This window comes from Mya arenaria, chromosome 12 (genome assembly GCF_026914265.1).
Source record: "Mya arenaria isolate MELC-2E11 chromosome 12, ASM2691426v1".
Classification (NCBI taxonomy): domain Eukaryota; kingdom Metazoa; phylum Mollusca; class Bivalvia; order Myida; family Myidae; genus Mya; species Mya arenaria.
Window position 1 is genome coordinate 52,274,310 of NC_069133.1, and position 21,623 is coordinate 52,295,932.

Below are 21,623 nucleotides of genomic sequence, written 5' to 3' on the forward strand. Positions count from 1 at the left end.
GACATATGAGGTAAGACAGTAGATGTAAGAGGGAGACATAAGAGGGAAGACATAAGAGAGGAGATATATTTTAGAGATAAGAGGGGAGACATCAGACAGGAAACATATGAGATTGGAGGGGAGACATTAAAGTTAAGAGGGTAGTCTCATAGAGGGGAGACAAAGAGAAAATATGGGAGTCTAGTAAGAGGGGAGACATAAGAGATAAGACGGTTGTCTCATAGAAGGGAGTTAAAAGAGAAAAGAGGGGAGTCATGTAAAAGGGGAGACATAAGAGACAAGAAAAAAATTGATGCATAGCATCAAGTCGGCGCAATAAAATTTGAAAAAAAAACGTGCATGTAGATAACCAAAAAATGGTTATTATTTCAATGATAATATGTTGGGTATACATATGTTCGAAGGACATTATGGTTGATAATATTGGTACAATAGTTTAATCCCGGAATTATAGATATTCAGTTTTTTCCAAGCTAATCCTCTGGTTCAAACTAAATTATACCAAAAATATACACATGTCTCTTGAAATTCACCTTTTATTTGTACCAGCATGTTATATGAATTCCTGGCTTTATATATTGTATATGTTTTTGTAACACATTTTACTCTTATGAGTAAATAGAACGGGGATAAAAATACTATACATTAAGAGGGAATTATCTGGAGTTCATTCTTTTGAATGACATTTTCAAAACAAACAATTAAGCTCAATGTTAATTTTTCAAAACTCGCCTTTTTGCTGTCGCCAAGGGATATTACTGCGTAGGAGGTTTAGAAACATAAAGGATATTGTTATAGTACTGTGTAACCTTCATCTATTTTGGAGGAAGTTGGTATCAATCAGAACATCTCGTCCAGTATCTATCTCGAAGCTTGCCGGAAATGGCCGAGTTGTTTGATTGAGTTGGTATTTAAAATCAAAAATTTTAAAATGATAAGCAGGGCTATTATAATATAAGGTTTCATTATCAATTAAAGTGTAAAGTTTTATAAAACATACTAAACTCCACATTTTATCATGCAACGTGGAAAATATTGAAAGCATTGTTCTGCAATTTATGAACTAGTCCCTTAGTTGGAATAATTCTAAAGTAATATCAAATATATTCGGCGCCCAGAAACGACTAATAATACAGGAAACATAAGAGGGAAGTCATAAGAGGGGGAACATACGAGGATTGCCTGTAGAGATAAGAGGGCAGACATAAGAAATAAGACAGGAAACATCAGAGATAAGATTGCAGGCATAAGAGATAAGACAGGAAACACAATAGATAAGACATAAGAGGAATGAGGTATGAGGGGTTACATAAGAGGAAAGTCATTAGAGGGGAGACATAAGAGGTAAGACATATAAGAATGAAATTAGAGACATTAAAGGGATGACTAAAGAGATAAGAGGGAAGACAAACTTAGGGAAGGCAATAGAGATAAAACAAAAGAGGAAAGATAAAAGAGGGAGATATAAGAGGGAAGACTTAAGAGGGGAAACATAAGAGATAAGACAGGAGACATAAGAAATAAGACAAGAAACAGGGAAGACATAGGATTGCATTTACGGATATGAGGGGGACATAAGAAATAAGACTGGAACCATAAGAGATTAGATGGGAGGCATAAGATATAAGATAGGAGATAAGACATGAGAGGAAGGACATAAGAGATAAGAGGGGCTACATAAGAGGGAAGTCATTAGAGGGGAGACATAATAGGTAAGACATATAAGAACAAGAAATGTTTGTCAAACATTATGCCCCCCCCCCCCCTTAGCGCCATGTTGTCAGGATTATTTGGGCAATTGAATGAAATATACATGGAACTCAAGTCAAGTTTTAGGGCCATGGGTGCAGGCAGTGTCAAGTTATCACACAGACAGGCTTTTGCGTTCAAGGTCACTGTGACCTTGACCTTTGACCTGACCGCTTAAATTAAAAAGAGTCATCTACAGTTAAGGCCCAACCCCCTAGTCAAGTTTGATGATCATAGGTCCAGGCTTTGTTGAGATATCACTGGGAGAAGCTTTGTTAACTTTTTCGTGTCAAAGGTCACTGTGACCTTGACTTTTGACCCGATGAAACCCAAAATCAAGAGGAATCATCTGCTGGTCAGACTCAACCTTCATGTCAAGTTTGATGATCATAAGTCCAGGAATTGTTGAGTTTGTCTTCAAGGTCACTGTGACCTTGATCTTTGACCTGATGACCCCATAGTATATAGGGGTCATCAACTGGTCAGGCCCAACCTACATTTCAAGTTTGAAGGCCATGGGTGCAGGCATTGTCGAGTTACCAATCGGACAACCTTGTATCATTCAAGGTCAATGTGACCTTGACCTATGACTCGATGACCCCCAAAATAAATAGGGGTCATCAACTTGTCAAGCCCAACCAAATATTCAAGTTTGAGGGCCATGGGTGCAGCCATTGTCGAGTTATCACTCGGACAACCTTTTATCATTCAAGGTCAATGTAACCTTGACCTTTAGCCCGATGACCCCCAAAATCAAAAGGTGTCATCTAGTGGTCAGGCCGAACTTCCAATTCAAGTTTGAGGGCCATGGGTGAAGGCATTGTCAAGTTATCACTCAGACAACTTTTTATCATTCAAGGTCAATGTGACCTTGACCTTTGGCCAGATGAACCCCAAAATCAATAGGGGTCATCAACTGGTCGGACCCAACCTCAAAGTCAAGATTGAGGGCCATGGGTGCAGGCATTGTCAAACAAGAGATGTTTGTCAAACATTATGCCCCCCTGAGCGCAATGTTATCAGGATTATTTGGACAATTGAATGAAATATGCATGGACCGAAATGATAACTGATTTGTCATTGACATTAGATGCCATTGAGGCAGTTTTAAACTTATGACCATTCAAAGTGTGAGGATAGTAGGTACACTTTTTAATCATGTTCAGATGATGACTGATATTTGCAGATAAAATTGCATCCTCTTAGCAGCAGAAAATAAGTAAATATAACAAAATTTTAATGATGAATATGAGATATGACCATGACCTTTGACCTCAAAAACCATAGGAGTCATCAACTGGTCACCCAAAACCTAAATGTCAAGTTGAGGGTCATGGTTGCAGGCATTGTCAAGTTATCACACAGACAAGCTTTTTGAGTTGAAGGTCACTGTGACCTTGACCTTTAACTTGATGACCCTTAATATACAAGTGGTCATCTATAGGTCAGGCCCAACCCCCAGGTCAAGTTTGAGGGCCAGGGATGCAGGTATTGTCAAGTTATCACTCTAAGAACCTTTTTACATTCAAGGTCACTGTGCCTCCATGTCAAGTAAGATGACCATAGGTCTAGGCATTGTTGAGTTATCACTCAGACAAGCTTTAAATTCCTTTGACCATTAAAGGTCACTGTGACCTTCACCTTTGACCCCTATAATCAATAGGGGTCATCTTCTGGTCATGCCTAACATTCATGTAAAGTTTGGTGACAATACGTCCAGGAATTATTAAGTTATCACTCGGACAAGCTTTGGTCTACTGACAGACCGACGGACCGACATGTGCAAAGCAATATACCCCTCTTCTTCGAAGGGGGGCATAATTACCAATCGGACAACCTTGTATCATTCAACGTCACTGTGACCTTGACCTTTGACCAGATGACCCCTAAAATCAATAGGTCAAGCCAAGCCCCCATGTCAAGTTTGATGACCATAGGTCTAGGCATTGTTGATAAATCCCTTGGACAAGCTTTAAAATCCTTTTACCATTTAAGGTCACTGTCACCTTGACCTTTGACCCGATGACAAATAAATAGGGGTCATCTACTGGTCAGGCCCTATCTTCATGTCAAGTTTTATGACCATACGTCAAGGAATTGTTGAATTATCACTCGGACATGCTTTGGTCTACCGACAGACCCACCAACTGACCGACCGACCAACCGACCGACCGACATGTGCAAAGCAATATACCCCTCTTCTTCGAAGGGGGGCATAATAAGATGAGAGACATTAGAGGGGAAACTTAAGAGGTAAAAGGAACGCAAACCTAATGGAGGCAATAGAGATAAGACAAAAGAGGAATGACGAAAGAGCGTTAAATAAGTGGAAGACTAAAGAGGGAAATATGAAAGGGAAGACTTAAGAGGGAGGTATAAGAAGCAAGACTTAAGAGGGAGATATAAGAGGGAGGCTTAAGAGGGAGATATAAGAGGGCAAGACTTAAGAGGGGATACCAAGAGGGGAAACATAAGCAGGGAGACTTAAGAGGGGAAACATAGGAGGGAAACATAAGAGGGAAGACTTAATAGGGGGGGGGGGGTCTCCTAAGAGGGGAAGACATAAGAGGGGACACATTAGAGGGAAGATATAAGAGAGAACACAAAAGGGAGGAGACATTAGAAGGGAAGACATATGAGGATAAGAGGGGAGAGATTAGAGGGAACACTTAAAAGATATGAGGGAAGACAAACTAAGAGAGACAATATAGATAAGACGAAAGTGGAAAAGAAGAGGGAAAGTCTTAAGAGGGAGATATAAGAGGAATGACTTAAGAGGGAGATATAAAAGGAAAGACTTAAGAGATAAGATAGGAGATTTAAGAGGGGAAATGTAAGAGGTAAAACATAAGACTTAAGAGGGAGATATAAGAGGGAGGCTTAAGAGGGAGATATAAGAAGGAAGACTTAAGAGGGAGATATAAGAGGGAGGCTTAAGAGGGAGATATGAGGGCAAGACTTTAGAGGGGGGACATATGAAGGGAGTCATAAGAGATAAGACATAAGAGGGGAGACATAAGACTGCAGTGATAGAGAATACACAAGGGGAGTTGACCTAAGATTGGAGAGGTAAGAGGGAAGACAAAAAGGGGGACAAGCGAGTGGAGATGTAAGAGGGAAGATTTAACACATCAAAGGGGCGATAACAGGAATGACATCAGAAGAAAATTTGAGAGATAAGAGGTGAGACAAAAGAGGGGAGAAATAAGAGATAAGAGGGAAGACGAAAGAGGGGAAATATAAGAGATAAGACAAGAAGGGAGATATAAGGGGGAAGATATAAGAGCAAAGAGGGAAGACAAAAGAGGGGAGATGTAAGAGATAAGAGGGAAGACAAAACAGGGGAGATATCAGAGCGAAGACAAAACGGGGGATATATAAGAGATCAGACAAGATGGAAGATATAAGAAATATGAGGGAAGACAAAAGAGGGGAGATGTAAAAAAAAAAAGAGGGAAGACAAAAGAGGGAATATCTAAGGGATAAGACCCAAGAGAGAAGACAAAATGGTAGAGAATTAAAAGATTAAGGGGAGATTTAACAGGGGACATAAGAATGTTCACTTGCAAATTGATCTTTACTTATTGATACCTTTGATACTTGAACTTTCAGATTCTCATTTTCATCCTGCAGCTGAGCCCTTATCCCCTGTAAAAAAGTCATATGATTCTTATGGATTTAATGAATCATGCATTAACAAGACCTATTATTTTAAGTTATAAGTATCCCCATATACAACCCAGAGACAGGAAGGGTCAAAGCAGCCATATCTAGATTTGATTTATTACATAATTTGTACATCGCAAATATTACTTTATAATGCAAGCTCAACTCATTCTTTGAGAAAGAAAATACCTTAAATGTTAAAATCATGATTATGAACAAGAGGTATAATCATGAAATTGTGTTTACCGCATTGGTTAATACTGTAAAACAAGAGCCATTATTATCCTGTGTAACCTTCACTTACCTCGAGTTCCACAATTTCTTCGGCAAAACCTTCATTCAGGTCAATCTGTAACAGACAAACATCTCTGTACATATATAATCTATTTTTCTGTTGTTAAAATGTATTTCTACTCTGAATGTGATAATTTCTTTGCTGAAAATAATATCACTAGGAAACTCATTATTATCAACATCTATGAGTTACCTGACAAAGGTTCAATATTTTTTATGTCAAAACCCCCCCAAAAACCCAATGCAATCATATGCCAACCATAACATAAATAATGTATGCCATTGACAGTATGTGAAAGTTTAAATGCATGTCATGGACAGTGAGTGTAAATGCATGTCATGGACAGTGAGTGAATATGCATGTCATGGACAGTGAGTGTAAATGCATGTCATGGACAGTGAGTGTAAATGCATGTCATGGACAGTGAGTGTAAATGCATGTCATTAACAGTACAGTCAAACCTGGTTGAACAGTCACCTGCTTTAAAGGGTCACCTGCCTTATCCCGCCACTCCAAATTCCCCCTGTACGTTTGTACTATATAAAGTATGTGCATTAAGAGGTCAACTGTCTAACCCGGCCACGGCCACTAATTTTTTACCTCATGAAGCCATACAAACACTAATTAGCGGCCACTAATCCCTTGTCACTGACACTTCCGCTGGTAATTTTTTTCAATACACAGCTTTAATTGCATACTGAAGTTTACGGAGAAGAATGACGGCCTGGGATATTTCCGTCATCCTATGAAAATGCACATAACATCAAACGATTGCCCTGCATGTTTACTCATCGAGAAACCATGTTTATAACACATTGACGAAGGTTTTGATCATGATTGACACTATTAATAAAGATACTGTAATAACTACAAAGTTAATTATCAAATACCAACAAAGAACACGAGTTATTATGAATTTACAGTTTGCATTGTCACTTGAAGGTGTGAAACGAATTACAATTAATGCAATTTAAACAAAAGCGGTCACAGACATGGGGGTATTTTTTGTAACGAAAGCCATTCAATGGTAAGGATAGTTTCTCAGGAACATAAAACTCTTTCAAAAAAGGTCAAATTGCAAAAGCCTGACAATATGCGCTGCATCACTATATAGTCATCTGTGAAAGTTTGGTAGAAATCGCATGAAAAACGTAAGAGGAGTTGCAAAGAAACCAATTTTAAATGTAAAATACACAAAGGGCTATAACTCTTTCAAAAATGGTTGAATCGCAAATTCCCGACAATATGCGCTGCATCACTACATAGTCATCAATCTGTGAAAGTTTGGTAGAAATCGCATAAAAAACGTAAAAAGAGTTACGAAGAAACCAATTTTAAATGTAAAATAAGCAAAGGGTAATAACTCTTTCAAAAATGGTCAAATCGCAAAAGCCAGACAATATGCGCTGCTTCACTTTATGATCATCAATCTGTGAAAGTTTGGTAGAAATCGCATGAAAAAACGTAAGAGGAGTTGAGAAGAAACCAATTTAAATGCAAAATAAACAAAGGGCAATAACTCTTTCAAAAATGGTCAAATCGCAAATGGCAGACAATATGCGCTGCGTCACTTTATGATCATCAATCTGTGGAAGTTGGTAGAAATCGCATGAAAAACGTAAGAGGAGTTGTGAAGAAACCAATTTTAAATGTAAAATAACCAAAGGGCAAAAACTCTTTCAAAAATGGTCAAATCAGGAAAGCCCGACAATATGCGCTGCTTCACTTTATGATCATCAATCTGTGAAAGTTTGGTAGAAATCGCATGAAAAACGTAGAGGAGTTGCGAAGAAACCAATTTAAATGTAAAATATTTTACATTTAAATTGGTCGAATTAAGAAAGCCAGACAATATGCGCTGCTTCACTTTATGATCATCAATCTGTGAAAGTTTGGTAGAAATCGCATGAAAAACGTAAGAGGAGTTGCGAAGAAACCAATTTTAAATGTAAAATAAGCAAAGGGCAATAACTCTTTCAAAAATGGTTGAATCGCAAAAGCCCAACAACATGCGCTGCATCACTATACAGTCATCAATCTGTGAAAGTTTGGTAGAAATCGCATGAAAAACGTAAGAGGAGTTGCGAAGAAACCAATTTTTAATGTAAAATAACCAAAGGGCAATAACTTTTTCAAAAATGGTCAAATCAGGAAAGCCCAACAATATGCGCTGCTTCACTTTATGATCATCAATCTGTGAAAGTTTGGTAGAAATCGCATGAAAAATGTAAGAGGAGTTGCGAAGAAACCAATTTTAAATGTTAAATAACCAAAGGGCAATAACTCTTTCAAAATGGTAGAATCAAAAAAGCCAGACAATATGCGCTGCTTCACTTTATGATAATCAATCTGTGAAAGTTTGGTAGAAATCACATGAAAAATGTAAGAGGAGTTGCGAAGAAACCAATTTAAATGTAAAATAAGCAAAGGGCAATAACTCTTTCAAAAATGGTCAAATTAGGAAAGCCGGACAATATGCGCTGCTTCACATTATGATCATCAATCTGTGAAAGTTTGGTAGAAATCGCATGAAAAACGTAAAAGGAGTTGCGAAGAAACCAATTTTAAATGTAAAATAAACAAAGGGCTACTTTCAAAAATGGTTGAATCGCAAAAGCCAGACAATATGCACTGCGTCACTATATAGTCATCAATCTGTGAAAGTTTGGTAGAAATCATATGAAAAATGTAAGAGATGTTGCGAAGAAACCAATTTAAATGTAAAATAAGCAAAGGGCAATAACTCTTTCAAAAATGGTTAAATCAGGAAAGCCCGACAATTTGCGCTGCTTCACATTATTATCATCAATCTGTGAAAGTTTGGTAGAAATCGCATGAAAAACGTAAGAGGAGTTGCGAAGAAACCAATTTTAAATGTAAAATAAACAAAGGGTAATAACTTTTTCAAAAATGGTTGAATCGCAAAAGCCAGACAATATGCACTGCGTCACTATATAGTCATCAATCTGTGAAAGTTTGGTAGAAATCGCATGAAAAACGTAAGAGAAGTTGCGAAGAAACCAATTTTAAATGTAAAATAAACAAAGGGCTATAACTCTTTGAAAAATGGTTGAATCGCAAAAGCAGGACAATATGCGCTGCTTCACTTTATGATCATCAATCTGTGAAAGTTTGGTAGAAATCGCATGAGAAATGTAAGAGGAAATGCAAAGAAATGAATGTCGGACGGACGCACACACGCAAGCACACATGCACGCACACACACACGCACGCACGCACACACGCATGGAATCGCGCCTACCATTACTATATCCCCTCGCCTCTTCAAGGCGGGAGATACTTAGAGACTGGAGTTAAGCAAACAAAAATGATGGACTACTTTGAAAAGTGAACTCGTAAATGTGCATGTACATGTAGTTGTGTACACAGGGGTGCCAACAGGATTTTGTAAATAAGAGGAAAAATTGCCAGGGGTCATGGGGGCCTGGATTTTCATAGTTTAAAATGGACTAGAATTCATTTACTGATCAGTTATATTTCATATCATTTTATTTATAACTTTGCAATAAAGTTATTTTATCTACTTTTGTTTTTAAAGGTGCTGCACTCTGTATGATGAAATAGCGGGAAAAAAAGAAAATTGTTGAAAACTGACATTAACTTGGTATCGATTTGTACAATGAATTGGAACTTACTAACTGAAGAACCACACAGTTTACAATTAATTTATTTTTTGCAGTTTTTTTCGTATTTTTCCATTAAAAAAGATTACTAGGTATGTCTACCTAGTAGAATTCATTCCTTATGCGTGATTGGCTGGTCAATGATATTACCAAGTTAGGTATATAGCTTAAATTTTCCTACTGTTAACGGTTAGCCTTTGTAGCACAGTGGATACAACACTGGACAGCAATTTTGGCTCGAACCCGGTCTCAGACACATTTTTTTTTTTCAATTTTAGTAAAAAAAATTATAATTATGATATCAAAGAGTAAAACGTTTTATTAAATAATTGTCCCGAGATTCGTTACAGAAAAAAACTTTTTTTGGTTCCAATCTGGTGTATAGTCCCTTAAACCTTCTTTAATGATATTGGTTATTTGATTAACCTAATATTAATAGCTTGTAATAATAGTGAAATATCAAAACATGATAGCCTATCAATATGCGTTTCAGGTAATTCGCCGTGATGTAAGGAATGCTCTGTGTAAGAAGCGTCCCACTTTTTAAGAGAATCCAAGGGTCATCATAAGGCACCAAGACAATGCACACTCGCATACAGCAAAACTCACACAGCTGGAGATCGAGATTCTGGGTTTCAAGTGTTTTACAGCATCCACCGTATTCCTGACCTTGCACTATTGGACTTTGCTTACATCCCACAGCCAAAAGAACAGTTAAGAGGGCAAAAGTTTAAATCAAGTGAAGAACTGATGTCCGCCACAATAGCACTTAAGAGGGATTTGCCTGCTGACAGGTTTGTTAATGTTTAACAAGCATGGGTGAAATACCATCACAGATGCATGGAGCACCCCGCAGGGAATACTTTGAGAAAGGCACATGAGAAAGGTGCAAAACATGCCTAACACTAACATTTTGACGTCATAAATTATGTGGACTGTGCACCACATAAATGACAGTAGATTTGATGTTAGTGATACCGAATTGATATGAGTAATGTTATCTGGCTGATTTTTGTTTTAATTGAATCCCCTGTTCATAAACGTCACAGAGTTTAGGGACAATCATATGTCAGTAATAGCTACTGTTTCCATCACACAAGTCATTAAAATTATACACAGCAATCGCAAAACACAATTTATGTATAATTTCAATCACTGGGATATTATCAGTAACCGAGACATAAGTAGCAAGGGTATATGGGAAAATCATTGTTATATAATGGAACACTGCATAGTGCACAGTTATAGCTGTGCCTACTGGTTACTGATCGGATAGGAGGATATCTTGTATTATTTCACCTGTGCCTGTTTCTTTCCCAACTGCATGATGTGCTCCTCCCTTATGTCAGCAATCTCCCTCTCGAGGTCAGCTATCGCACCTTCATGCTCTTCTTGCACCTTCTGGTAGAAGGTGGACTTCTCTCCCTCCGTCTCAAGAGACTGTCGAAGCTCACAAATCTCCTCGCTTTTCTTTTTTAGTTCACCAAACAGCTTGATGGTTTCCTCCTGTTCCAATAAGAAATTTATGAAAGAATGTTAATCATGATCAAAAGAACTATTATGGTATCAACAACTTAAGCTTAAAGAGAAGCTGTTTTTACCAATAATCTGTACAGAAATATCAAGCCACCCTAGTCACAATAATATTCCACATAGGGTATTTACCATAATCTAAACTTGCCATGAACACTATTATGGACATGAGTGTCATCATAAGACTACATTTATGACCATTTTTATGCTTCATACTTTATTTACTCTTTTTCTCATCTCATTGTATGCCCAGAAAATAAATAGTGCTTAGATTCTCACTTTTTTTAAGAAAAAAAATGGGATTGCCCAGGTAAGAAAAGTGCTTGTGGTACACATAAATTTATGTAGTGTTTCCCAGCTTTAATGTTGTCTCCCACAGCAACAGCAATTCCTGTCTTTCAAAATTAGTGGCAATCCTGTAATATATGACTAGTGTATGATTACCAATGAGAGCCACAAATGCAATTGCTACCTTTTTCAAACAAGGGATACAACTCAACAATTATCTATTCCAGAATGGACATGCCTTGCTTCACATACACGCTTTGTCACTGGTTCAAGGTGAATAAAAGTTTCATGTGATTATCTTTAATAGTTCTGAAGTTATGGGTAGGTTATAAAATGTATAGTTTGTACAAATTAAGGGGGAATAAGTTGAAAATTATTAAAGCTAGCTTTATTGGCCTTGCTACAAGTGTGTCACTTGTGTACAAAGTTTCATGTTAATGTATTTTGAGTGAAGCTAGGGTTTAAGTTTTTGAACTACGGAGATTCCATGGACAACAACACAAAGGCTACGACCAAACCAGAGCTGTTGTAGGACAGTGCGCTCAACTATATGCCCCTTTTTCTGAGAAAGGAATGCATTATTGATGTAATATGTGCCTGTAAACACAATAAAAAAAACAGCAAAATAAAGGTGAAATAAGAGTATCAAGATAACTTTAACCAATCTTTTTAAGTCATTCAAGGGCCATTTTTTATATTTAGGATAATATTAAGACATGTAACATAATTGTGTGAACAACTGTGTGAAGTATAAAGTCCATTGGATGAACAGTATTTAAGATCTGAGTTAAAATCTCAAGTTGCCCTAAATCTTAAACCAAACTTTCTAAGGCTATCAATGGCTATAATTTGTATTTAAGAGTTATGTAACCTATTTGTACGATGGCTGTCAACAATTGTGTGAAGTATGAACTCAATTGAACAAAGGGTATAGGAGTGAATATAAAGTAAAAATCCCAACTTGCCCTTTAACTTGAACCAGACAATATGTTCTCTAAATCTTTTACCTAAGTTCCTAAGTCAATCAGGGGCCATAACTTGTATTTAGGATAATATGGAGTTATGTAACCTTATTGTGTGACTGTCCTGAACCACTGTGTGAAGTATGAAGTGAATTAAATGAAGGCTGTTGGAGTTATAAGGGAAAATGCCAACTTGCACTAAAACTTTAAGTTGTATAACCTTCCTTATTCCTCTAATGTGCAGCTAAAACCTTCTCTTTTTCTCTCCAAAAAACAGATGAGCTAAATATTTCTGGTGGGTGATTTCTGACAAGTTAGAATATAAGCATTATTATTTCTTAACATACATTATGGAGCCTTTGTCCCCCGTTACCTCAGCAGCTTGTAACTTTCTGTCAAGAGTTTGAATCTCATTATCTCTCTCTTTTAAAACCTCTTTATGTTTATCAACTGTGCTCTCGAGCGCCTCTATTCTGTTCTTTTGGTTCTCAACATGCTGTTGTAGTTGCTGTTTCTCTTGCAACTGGTTCAAAGCCTCCTGGGCCTGGAAGAAGGATTGGTGAGAGTCCATGTGTATGCTTTATGGATATTCATAAAATAGTGCGAAATGCAAAATTAGTATAAAGGGCGGGCAATATAGAATCGATCAAGCAGTTTACAAGAACTTATTGTAGACATCAATGCTTAGCTATTTTTCCAGTGATCAAAGGCATAACTCATTAACAGTTTCAGCCAGTATGATAGGACTTGCTCTTTCTTGTTATTGCTGCCATGCTGAACAAGTTTCTGAACAAATGTCTTCATTCTGAAGTAAGGATTTCTTGATTCATGGTCAAAATTAACTTCTTGGCTATTGACGATCACAACATGAGAAATGAAGATGTCTATGACAATGCTTCTTTCTTTAAAAGCTGCACATGCCACTGCTCATAAATCAAAGCAAAAAATAAAAACAAGCAAGTCAAATCTCAAACACCATTGTACATGTATTTCATAGAAATTCCAAATCAACAGCGAATTCCCGACCAACCTTAGAGGCTCCCTCTGTTTTGAGCTGGTTCACTATCTGTTCTTGCTCCTGTTGTGTTTCCTGAAACACCATCACCAAATTCCCTTCAATTCTAAGCATGACAAAATGCAATTGCCTACAAAAGCCTGTGCTAGATGCGGTAGCATATTGAGATTGATGGAGGGTATCTGTATATGGCTGTAGTGTTTATTTTGATGTGTGCTGTCATGCTGTTGCGATATTATATTGCATTAAAGATTGTTCTTTTTACTAGGTGACATTGATGGTGACTATATTATTAAGTGCAGATAACATGTAATCACTGAACTTTCAATCGTAATTCCACTAATGAAAACTAATCTTTTTCAACATGAGCGCATGCAGGGTCTTATCATCAAATAAAAGAAGCATGCAAAGCCTTCCTCACTACTAAGAACTAGTCTTAAACCATTCAAATTTTTAACTTTCGTTCGAAATAAATCCACTGTATATATAATACTGATTGTATTTGGTTATTTCAAGTGCTGTTATTTTTGTTGTTTTTTCACATTCACAAGCCAAACCCATAGAAAAAACGCTGAAAACATATAAGGATAAATTTACAAAATAAAACAAGCCTAAATCATAAACAGGACCTGTCACAAGAACTGTCACAGGAATATGACAAATGCCCCTAAATTGCCTCGTTGGATCACCTACAGTATGTTACACATATTTTCATGATGACCTACACTACCTTCCCATGAAATTTGGAAATATTGATCACTAACATTTACAAAGAGCAAAGTATGAACATGAAGATGATAAATCACTGCAAGATGGAGTGGATGTCAACTTGTGTCTGTTGTACTTTTAAATGTGATTGTTAGGCATTATTGAACATGTTTGTATGTGAACACTTGACATAATGTTAAAGGTTTTTTTGTCAGGATTCAATTTTTAGTGAAAACCTAGAATAGAAAAAAACTCTTATTTTAACTTTTATGTTAAAGAGAAGAAACAAATTAACAATCACTGGAAAACTGAAATTGAATGATGTATGTAAATGGCATTATCATGTTTACCATATTGAAATCCTGGTATCCATTACCACTAGGGATCATCCACTGGTAGTGTTCAAACTACATTCAGTAAGAGACTCTTAGGCCCAAGTGTTTATCAGTTATTGACCTTAACCTTTGACCCAGTGACCTCAAACGTGTAAGGGTTCATCTGCAAACCAAGCTTGAGGTTCATAGGCCTCAGGAATTCTTTAGTTATTGAACAGAAACAAATTTTCAGCTCAATGTAACAACTACCTTGTCTTTTGACCGAATGACTTTGAAATCATTAGGGTCGTTCTGCTGGTCACGAACAACCTGCCTACCAAGTTTACGGTCCCTTGGATTAGGCATTGTCAAGTTATTGATCACAAATCCTGCAGACAAACAGACAGTCCGATTACTATATGACACCCTTCAGAGGCTAAAAACAACACACAACAACTTACCTGGACTTGTCTCTGTAATTTGGCAATGATCTGTGACTTTTCCTCGATATCCTTCTCATAATTACAGTTTCGGCTCCTGTGGAACTCTGTAGCCACACATTGGTCATCTAGGCTTGACTAAAAGAAAAAAAAAATAGGGGGAGGGGTTCAATGTTACCATGTTTCAAGTTTGCACTGAACAACAATATCTTGAGTCATGATTAAATAAATTCTTATCATACTATAGCACATTTTCTGTAGAGGCATAAGATCATGAAATGTAAGACAATAGGTATTTGTAACAGATAGGTAAAGCAGACATAAAATTTAACTGTGCAAGTAATTTCCTCAAAGCTGAGAAAACCAGGAAAAATTAGCAGAAAGAATGCAAATACATATTTCAATCAAGGTCTGAAACAAGATCTAAATCAATCCAGTTTTCTCACAGGAATCAGTGAGTATTTTCATTACTGAGGATAGAAGAAAGACCATGATTTCTTTTCTATTGACACCTTAAACAGGCTACACCCAGGGCTTGTTTTCCCTTAATCAGACTACAGCCATGACTTGTTTCAGACTTCATCAGGCTACACCCACGACTGGTTTCCCCTGAAACAGACTACATCCATTACTTGTTTCAGACTTAATCAGCTTATATTCATTACTTGTTTTCCCTTAAACAGACTACATCTATTACTTGTTTCAGACTTAATCAGCTTAAATTCATTACTTGTTTTCCCTTAAACAGACTACATCCATGACTTGTTTCAGACTCACACAGGCTACACCCACAACTGGTTTCCCCTGAAACAGACTACATGCATGACTTGTTTCAGACTTAAACAGGCTACACCCACAGCCTTGTTTCAGACTTAATCAGGCTACATCCATGACTTGTTTCAGACTTAATCAGGCTACATATATTATGTGTTTCCTTTAAACAGGCTAATTAATGTCTTGTTCTCCCCTTCAACAGGCTACATTCTCTTCTTAAATCCCGCTAAACAGGCTACATTCACTTCTTGTGTCCCCCTAAACAGGCTACATTCACTTCTTGTGTCCCCTTAAACAGGCAACATTCACTTCTTGTGTCCCCCTAAACAGGCAACATTCACTTCTTGTGTCCGCCTAAACAGGCTACATTCCTTTCCTGTTCCCCCTAAACAGGCTACATTCACGTCTTGTTCCCCACAAACAGGCTACATTCTCGTCTTGTTCCCCACAAACAGGCTACATTTACGTCTTGTTCCCCACAAACAGGCTACATTCGCGTCTTGTTCCCCCCAAACAGGCTAAATTAATTTCTCCCCCCCCCCAAACAGGCTACCTTCATTTCTTATTCCCCCCCTAAACAGGCTACCTTCATTTTTTATTACCCCCTAAACAGGCTACATTCATTTCTTATTCCCCCCTAAACAGGCTACCTTCATTCTTATTCCCCCCTAAACAGGCAACATTCCTTTCCTGTTCCACCCTTAACAGGCTACATTCCTTTCCTGTTCCCCCTAAACAGGCTACATTCACGTCTTGTTCCCCACAAACAGGCTACATTCTCGTCTTATTCCCCCCTAAACAGGCTACATTCACGTCTTGTTACCCACAAACAGGCTACATTCACGTCTTGTTCCCCACAAACAGGCTACATTCGCGTCTTGTTCGCCCCTAAACAGGCTACCTTCATTTCTTATTACCCCCTAAACAGGCTACCTTCATTTCTTATTCCCCCTAAACAGGCTTCCTTCATTTCTTATTCCCCCCTAAACAGGCTACCTACATTTCTTATTCCCCCCTAAACAGGCTACCTACATTTCTTATTTCCCCCTAAACAGGCTACCTTCATTTCTTATTCCCCCCTAAACATGCTACATTCATTTCTTATCCCCCCCTAAACAGGCTACATTCATTTCTTATTCCCCCCTAAACAGGCTACTTACATTTCTTATTCCCCCCTAAACAGGCTACCTTCATTTCTTATTCCCCCCTAAACAGGCTACATTCATTTCTTATCCCCCCTAAACAGGCTACATTCATTTCTTATTCCCCCCTAAACAGGCTACATTCCCTTCTTGTTTCCACTTTCTGTCAAAGGTATTGTTTACCATTTATGTACATGCACAGTATCACAGTGACAACAAGATAATTACCGTTAGCTGTTCATTCTCCTCCTGTAGTTTCTCCAAGTTCGTTGAAAGTTGTTCAATTATTGGCTGGCATTCAGTAAGCTGCAATAAACACCATATGTTTAGAGTGCAAACAGATATGTCTGTGAGCTCTTTTCCCAAGCTGAAACAAGTGCACATGTACTTTCGGTATCTATTTTACCACTAAGGCATTAAGACATACCATTGATAGATTTAGGGAAACCTTCTTGGGGGTAAAATTGGAATGATAGATATTGTATTCAGGTCTGGAAATATATTTATAAAGTATTTTCATTCACTCTGTCTATGGGGTGAAACAATGAAGAAAGTTAATCAGACATTTCTACCACTTACGCATTAAAACACAGTATTTATCAAGAAACTGACCGATGCAAATATTTCTGTGCCACTCTTATATATATAAGACACATAATTGTATGGCCCCTTGTTAGGTGACAGCGATACTTGGTTTTGCAAACAATGAACATTACTTACTAAGATCAGCATCATCAAAACATGACTTAAGTTTAACCATACTTACATACTGCAAACTATTTATTTTAAGGATTCATTTTCTTACTACAATATGATGGTGGAATGGAATGACATCTCAGATGACATAAGAAATGAGAAAAGGTGAAAAACTCTCAAATTTAAAAAAAAAATCTCATCTTCTTTGCACCCCAGTAATTCCTTTACATATATTTATTTGTATGACATATATTATGTTCATAACAATAATGTAATGTATATGATGTCATTGTTATGGTGTCTGTCAGTGAATGCAGGAAATTGAATTAAAAAATTGTAATGTTATAATAAAAAATACATTTTGTAAATCTTACTTGTTTAAATGTAATATTATTGTGCAAATGTTTTTAATTAGTATCGATATGTTTCGGTTAATAGAAGCCCACATTGTAAAGATCATGGATTTTTTAATAGTTTTATACTGATGTCAATATATGTAACTGCATTCTTATAACAAGGGCTGTCACTGAGACAGCACGCTCGACTATTCCGCCGCTTTTCAGTGTATGGATTGAAAAATTTGGCGAAATATGCATGGATCACTGTTAGGTTAGATTTCAATGCAATACATGATGTGCTGAGATATTTACATAAATTGAACTGGAAAATATTTGAGGTGGTACGCAGTCTTTAACGTAAATTCTAAGTCGAAAAAAGGGGCATAATTTTGTCAAAATGCTTGATAGAGTTACCTCTTCCTGTGTACAGGTTGGGGGCATGATGGTGAACAAGAGTGCAAATTTTCAAAGCCAGATGTCCATGGACTTTTAAAATATTTGAGGTGGTACGCAAACTTTAACGTAAATTTTAAGTCGAAAAAGGGGCATAATTTTGTCAAAATGCTTGATAAAGTGACCTCCTCCTGTGAACAGGTTTGGGGCATGATGGTGAACAAGCGTGCGATGATTCAAAGCCAGATGTCGATGGACTTTTAAAATATTTGAGGTGGTACGCAAACTTTAACGTAAATTCTAAATAGAAAAAAGGGCATAATTTTTTCAAAATGCTTGATAGAGCTACCTCCTCCTGTGTACAGGTTGGTGGCATGATGGTGAACAAGTGGGCGAAGTTTCAAAGCCAGATGTCAATGGACTTTGAAAATATTTGAGGTGGTACACAAACTTTAACGTATATTTTGACTCGAAAAACGGGCATAATTTTGTCAAAATGCTTGATAGAGCTACCTCCTCCTGTGTACAGGTTGGGGGCATGATGGTGAACAAGCGTGCAAATTTTCAAAGCCAGATGTCGATGGACTTTGAAAATATTAGATGTGGTACGCAAACTTTAAGGTAAATTTTAGGTCGAAAAAGGGGCATAATTTTGTGAAAATGCTTGATAGAGTTACCTCCTCCTGTGTACAGGTTGGGGGCATTATGGTGAACAAGTGTGCAAAGTTTCAAAGCCATATGTCAATGGACTTTGAAAATATTTGAGGTGGTACGCAAACTTTAACATAAGTGGTTACGCCGACACCGACGCTCGGGTGACTAGGATAGCTCTCCTTATTCTTGGAATATTCGAGCTAATAAATTAAACACTCTTTGAATATAGTTTTCAGGAACACTCCTACTACATCATATGGAAATGCAGAACAATGGAAAATTGAGGCTGCCTTATAACAAAGCCATTCTGTTAACCAAAATGTCAGGGAGGCCAGAATATTCAAAAGTTTAAAACCACACCGTACCATTAAAAATTTGCAAGACATTGAAAGCTGTACAATGGTCTAGTTCAATGGAAAAGTCTGATTATTAAATTCAATATTGTGAAAAACAATATAATTCTACAAACTTAAGACATATTGATAATTACTTTTACCCATACGTCTACCAAAAGAAAAATAACTAGCGCCATGACAGGAGTGAAAAGGGCCCAAAATTTTAGCAATTTTTTATTGAAAGGCGGTGCAATTTGAAGAATGTTATTAAGTATATACAGGGTTCCCACATTTTTCTTTAAGTAAAATTCCAGACTTTTTCAAGTTTTTTTTTGCAAATTACATACTTTCTCTCAACTGTTTTCACAGTTATTACAACGAAACATTTCAGTGAAATAACTTATTTGCCATTTTTGCCATTTATTAAACAACTTGTTAAATAACATCAAATGTCATTTTCAAAGAGTTTTATTCTCAAAAACAAAACCTTTCACTTTCTGAACTTCTTAGACATTTATTGAACAACATGATTAACCTTTAGCATGCTGAATACTGTTGGCCTCTGTGAACAGTGTAGACATGGATCAGCTGGCATGATCAGGGTCTAAGCTATTTGTATTTGCTACTTGGAAACTTAAAGGCTTACCTATTATAGTGCATAGAACAGTGTGGACCCTGATCAGCCAGCATGGTTTGGTGCCGGTTGATCTTCTAACAATATCAATTTTCGTAATTGGTGGATAAATGCATGCTTAAGGTAAATATAATCAAATATCACATTAAAAAAAGTTTTACTCTCTGAACAAAAACTTACTTTCTGAACATTTTTTAAAGCTGCACTCTCATAGATACTTTTTTAACAACTTATTTCATTTTTTGTCTGAGATAGATCAATTTTTGACGTAAATATTTGCAAACCAACGATAAAAGATTGCCAACAAAAGATCAGATCGCTAATTTTCATATTTATATTCGAAAATTTATGTTTTATGGTTTATTAACGGTTATATAAATATGCATAAAACACCAATTTTTGATCTTAAATATAAATATCTGTGATCTATCTTTTTGCCAGCAGTCTTAAATAATTGGTTTTCATGGATTTTTGCCAAAATTGGCTCGTTCCAAGACAAAAGTAAGAAAGTTGTCAAATTGTTCAATCCGTAAGAGGGAAGCTTTAAACAAATATTGAACAACTTGAACTCATAACATCCAGTGTCATTTTAAAAGAGTTGAACTCTCTTTAAAAAAATCTACTTGCATCAATGAGCATGCAATTCAGCTATATCTGTCCATCAAGCTTCATCAATCCATGGGTGAAAATGCAAAATAAGTGACTTTTTTGCACAAGTTTAAAACTATTATGATGTCTACTGGCCAAAGAACTGTGGTCTTCTCAATGTCTATAAATACGAGCAAGGTCAGTCTAAAGGCATGATCATTCATAGATTCACACATGAATAGCAAATATTTGCCAGGCTGTGTAGCACTTCGCAGACTAGTAAGATTATTGCAATTAACATTCATGTATGTTATTGACAGCGTATCTCAAGTTTATTTTAATGAACTAGGGCCAATTTCACGTATTAAAATATATTTCGATGAATGCATGGATCGCTAATTATCCATGATCATTAATTAGCATACTGTAGATTAAAAATATCGTTGTATATAGCACCCACGATTCTTACTGACAGCGTATATAAAGCGAATCCCGACAAACTGCGGCCAATTTCTGGTTTAAAATAACTTTTAAATGCAGACGGCAGTGACAAATAAACGCTTGCATGTGGTAACGGAAACCTTCTTAGTCTCGATTATTCAGCCGCTCTGATCAGAGTCAATTCAACAGAACAGTGTCAGATGCAAGCGTTTAGATGATCGAGAGTACTTACTTTTACTAGTTTCGTACCCAAAACAGTTTGATCTTTAAATATTACTTTTCCCAGCTTTTCCCCGATTTTAACCTATAATCGCAAAATTCAAGGCATTTTCACGACCGGGAACAGACTTTTCGATATTCCCAACTTTTTCCCGTTTTCCCGGTAGCGTAGGAACCCTGTATATAACCAAGAATCTATCCATGAATGATCATATACATGTACTCAATGTCATAATTTGTAAGTTTGCAAAGGGCCATTAATGTGACAATATTTATGCACAAGGTACATACCTTGTTACAAAAGAGCTTATCATTACTCTGAGCAAGTAAAGAAAGTTTGAACTTAATATCTTGAACAGTATTTAAATTATTAACTAAACCATAAAAATACAAGAAAATTAATTTTTAAGAATATAAAGGGCCATAAATCTGACAATAGTTCAACAAAAGTTATTTAACATGTCACAATAGGCCTATTGTTACTGTGAGGAAGTATGGAATTGATATCTTGAATGGCTGATAACTTATTAACAAAAAAAACAAAAAAAATGTTGACAGACAGACGGACAGGGTGATTACTATAGTGCACCAGCAATTCTTTTTCGGGGCCCTAATTATCTTAGAAGTATTTCTTGCATTATAATTCATGATATTTATAAATCCCACCTGTAAAATCTATTGATTCCTTTCTTAATTTGAAGTAAAAACAACAACAGCAGGGTTTACTTAATTTGAAGTAAAAACAACAACAGTAAGGTTTCCTTCTGAAAACATATTTATAACTTATTTCAGAGT

The 21,623-nt window shown here is 36.6% G+C and overlaps 1 protein-coding gene across 1 annotated transcript in view; it reads right to left on the reverse strand.

The window, feature by feature from the left end:
* The window catches only part of LOC128211894 (kinesin-like protein KIF15), an 81,985-nt gene that overhangs the window by 16,837 nt on the left and 43,525 nt on the right, over nucleotides 1-21,623 (reverse strand). The window contains 7 exon segments of the mRNA XM_052917007.1: nucleotides 5,341-5,397; nucleotides 5,720-5,764; nucleotides 10,654-10,860; nucleotides 12,511-12,681; nucleotides 13,168-13,227; nucleotides 14,636-14,752; nucleotides 16,759-16,836. Coding sequence (XP_052772967.1) covers nucleotides 5,341-5,397; nucleotides 5,720-5,764; nucleotides 10,654-10,860; nucleotides 12,511-12,681; nucleotides 13,168-13,227; nucleotides 14,636-14,752; nucleotides 16,759-16,836 — 735 coding nt within the window.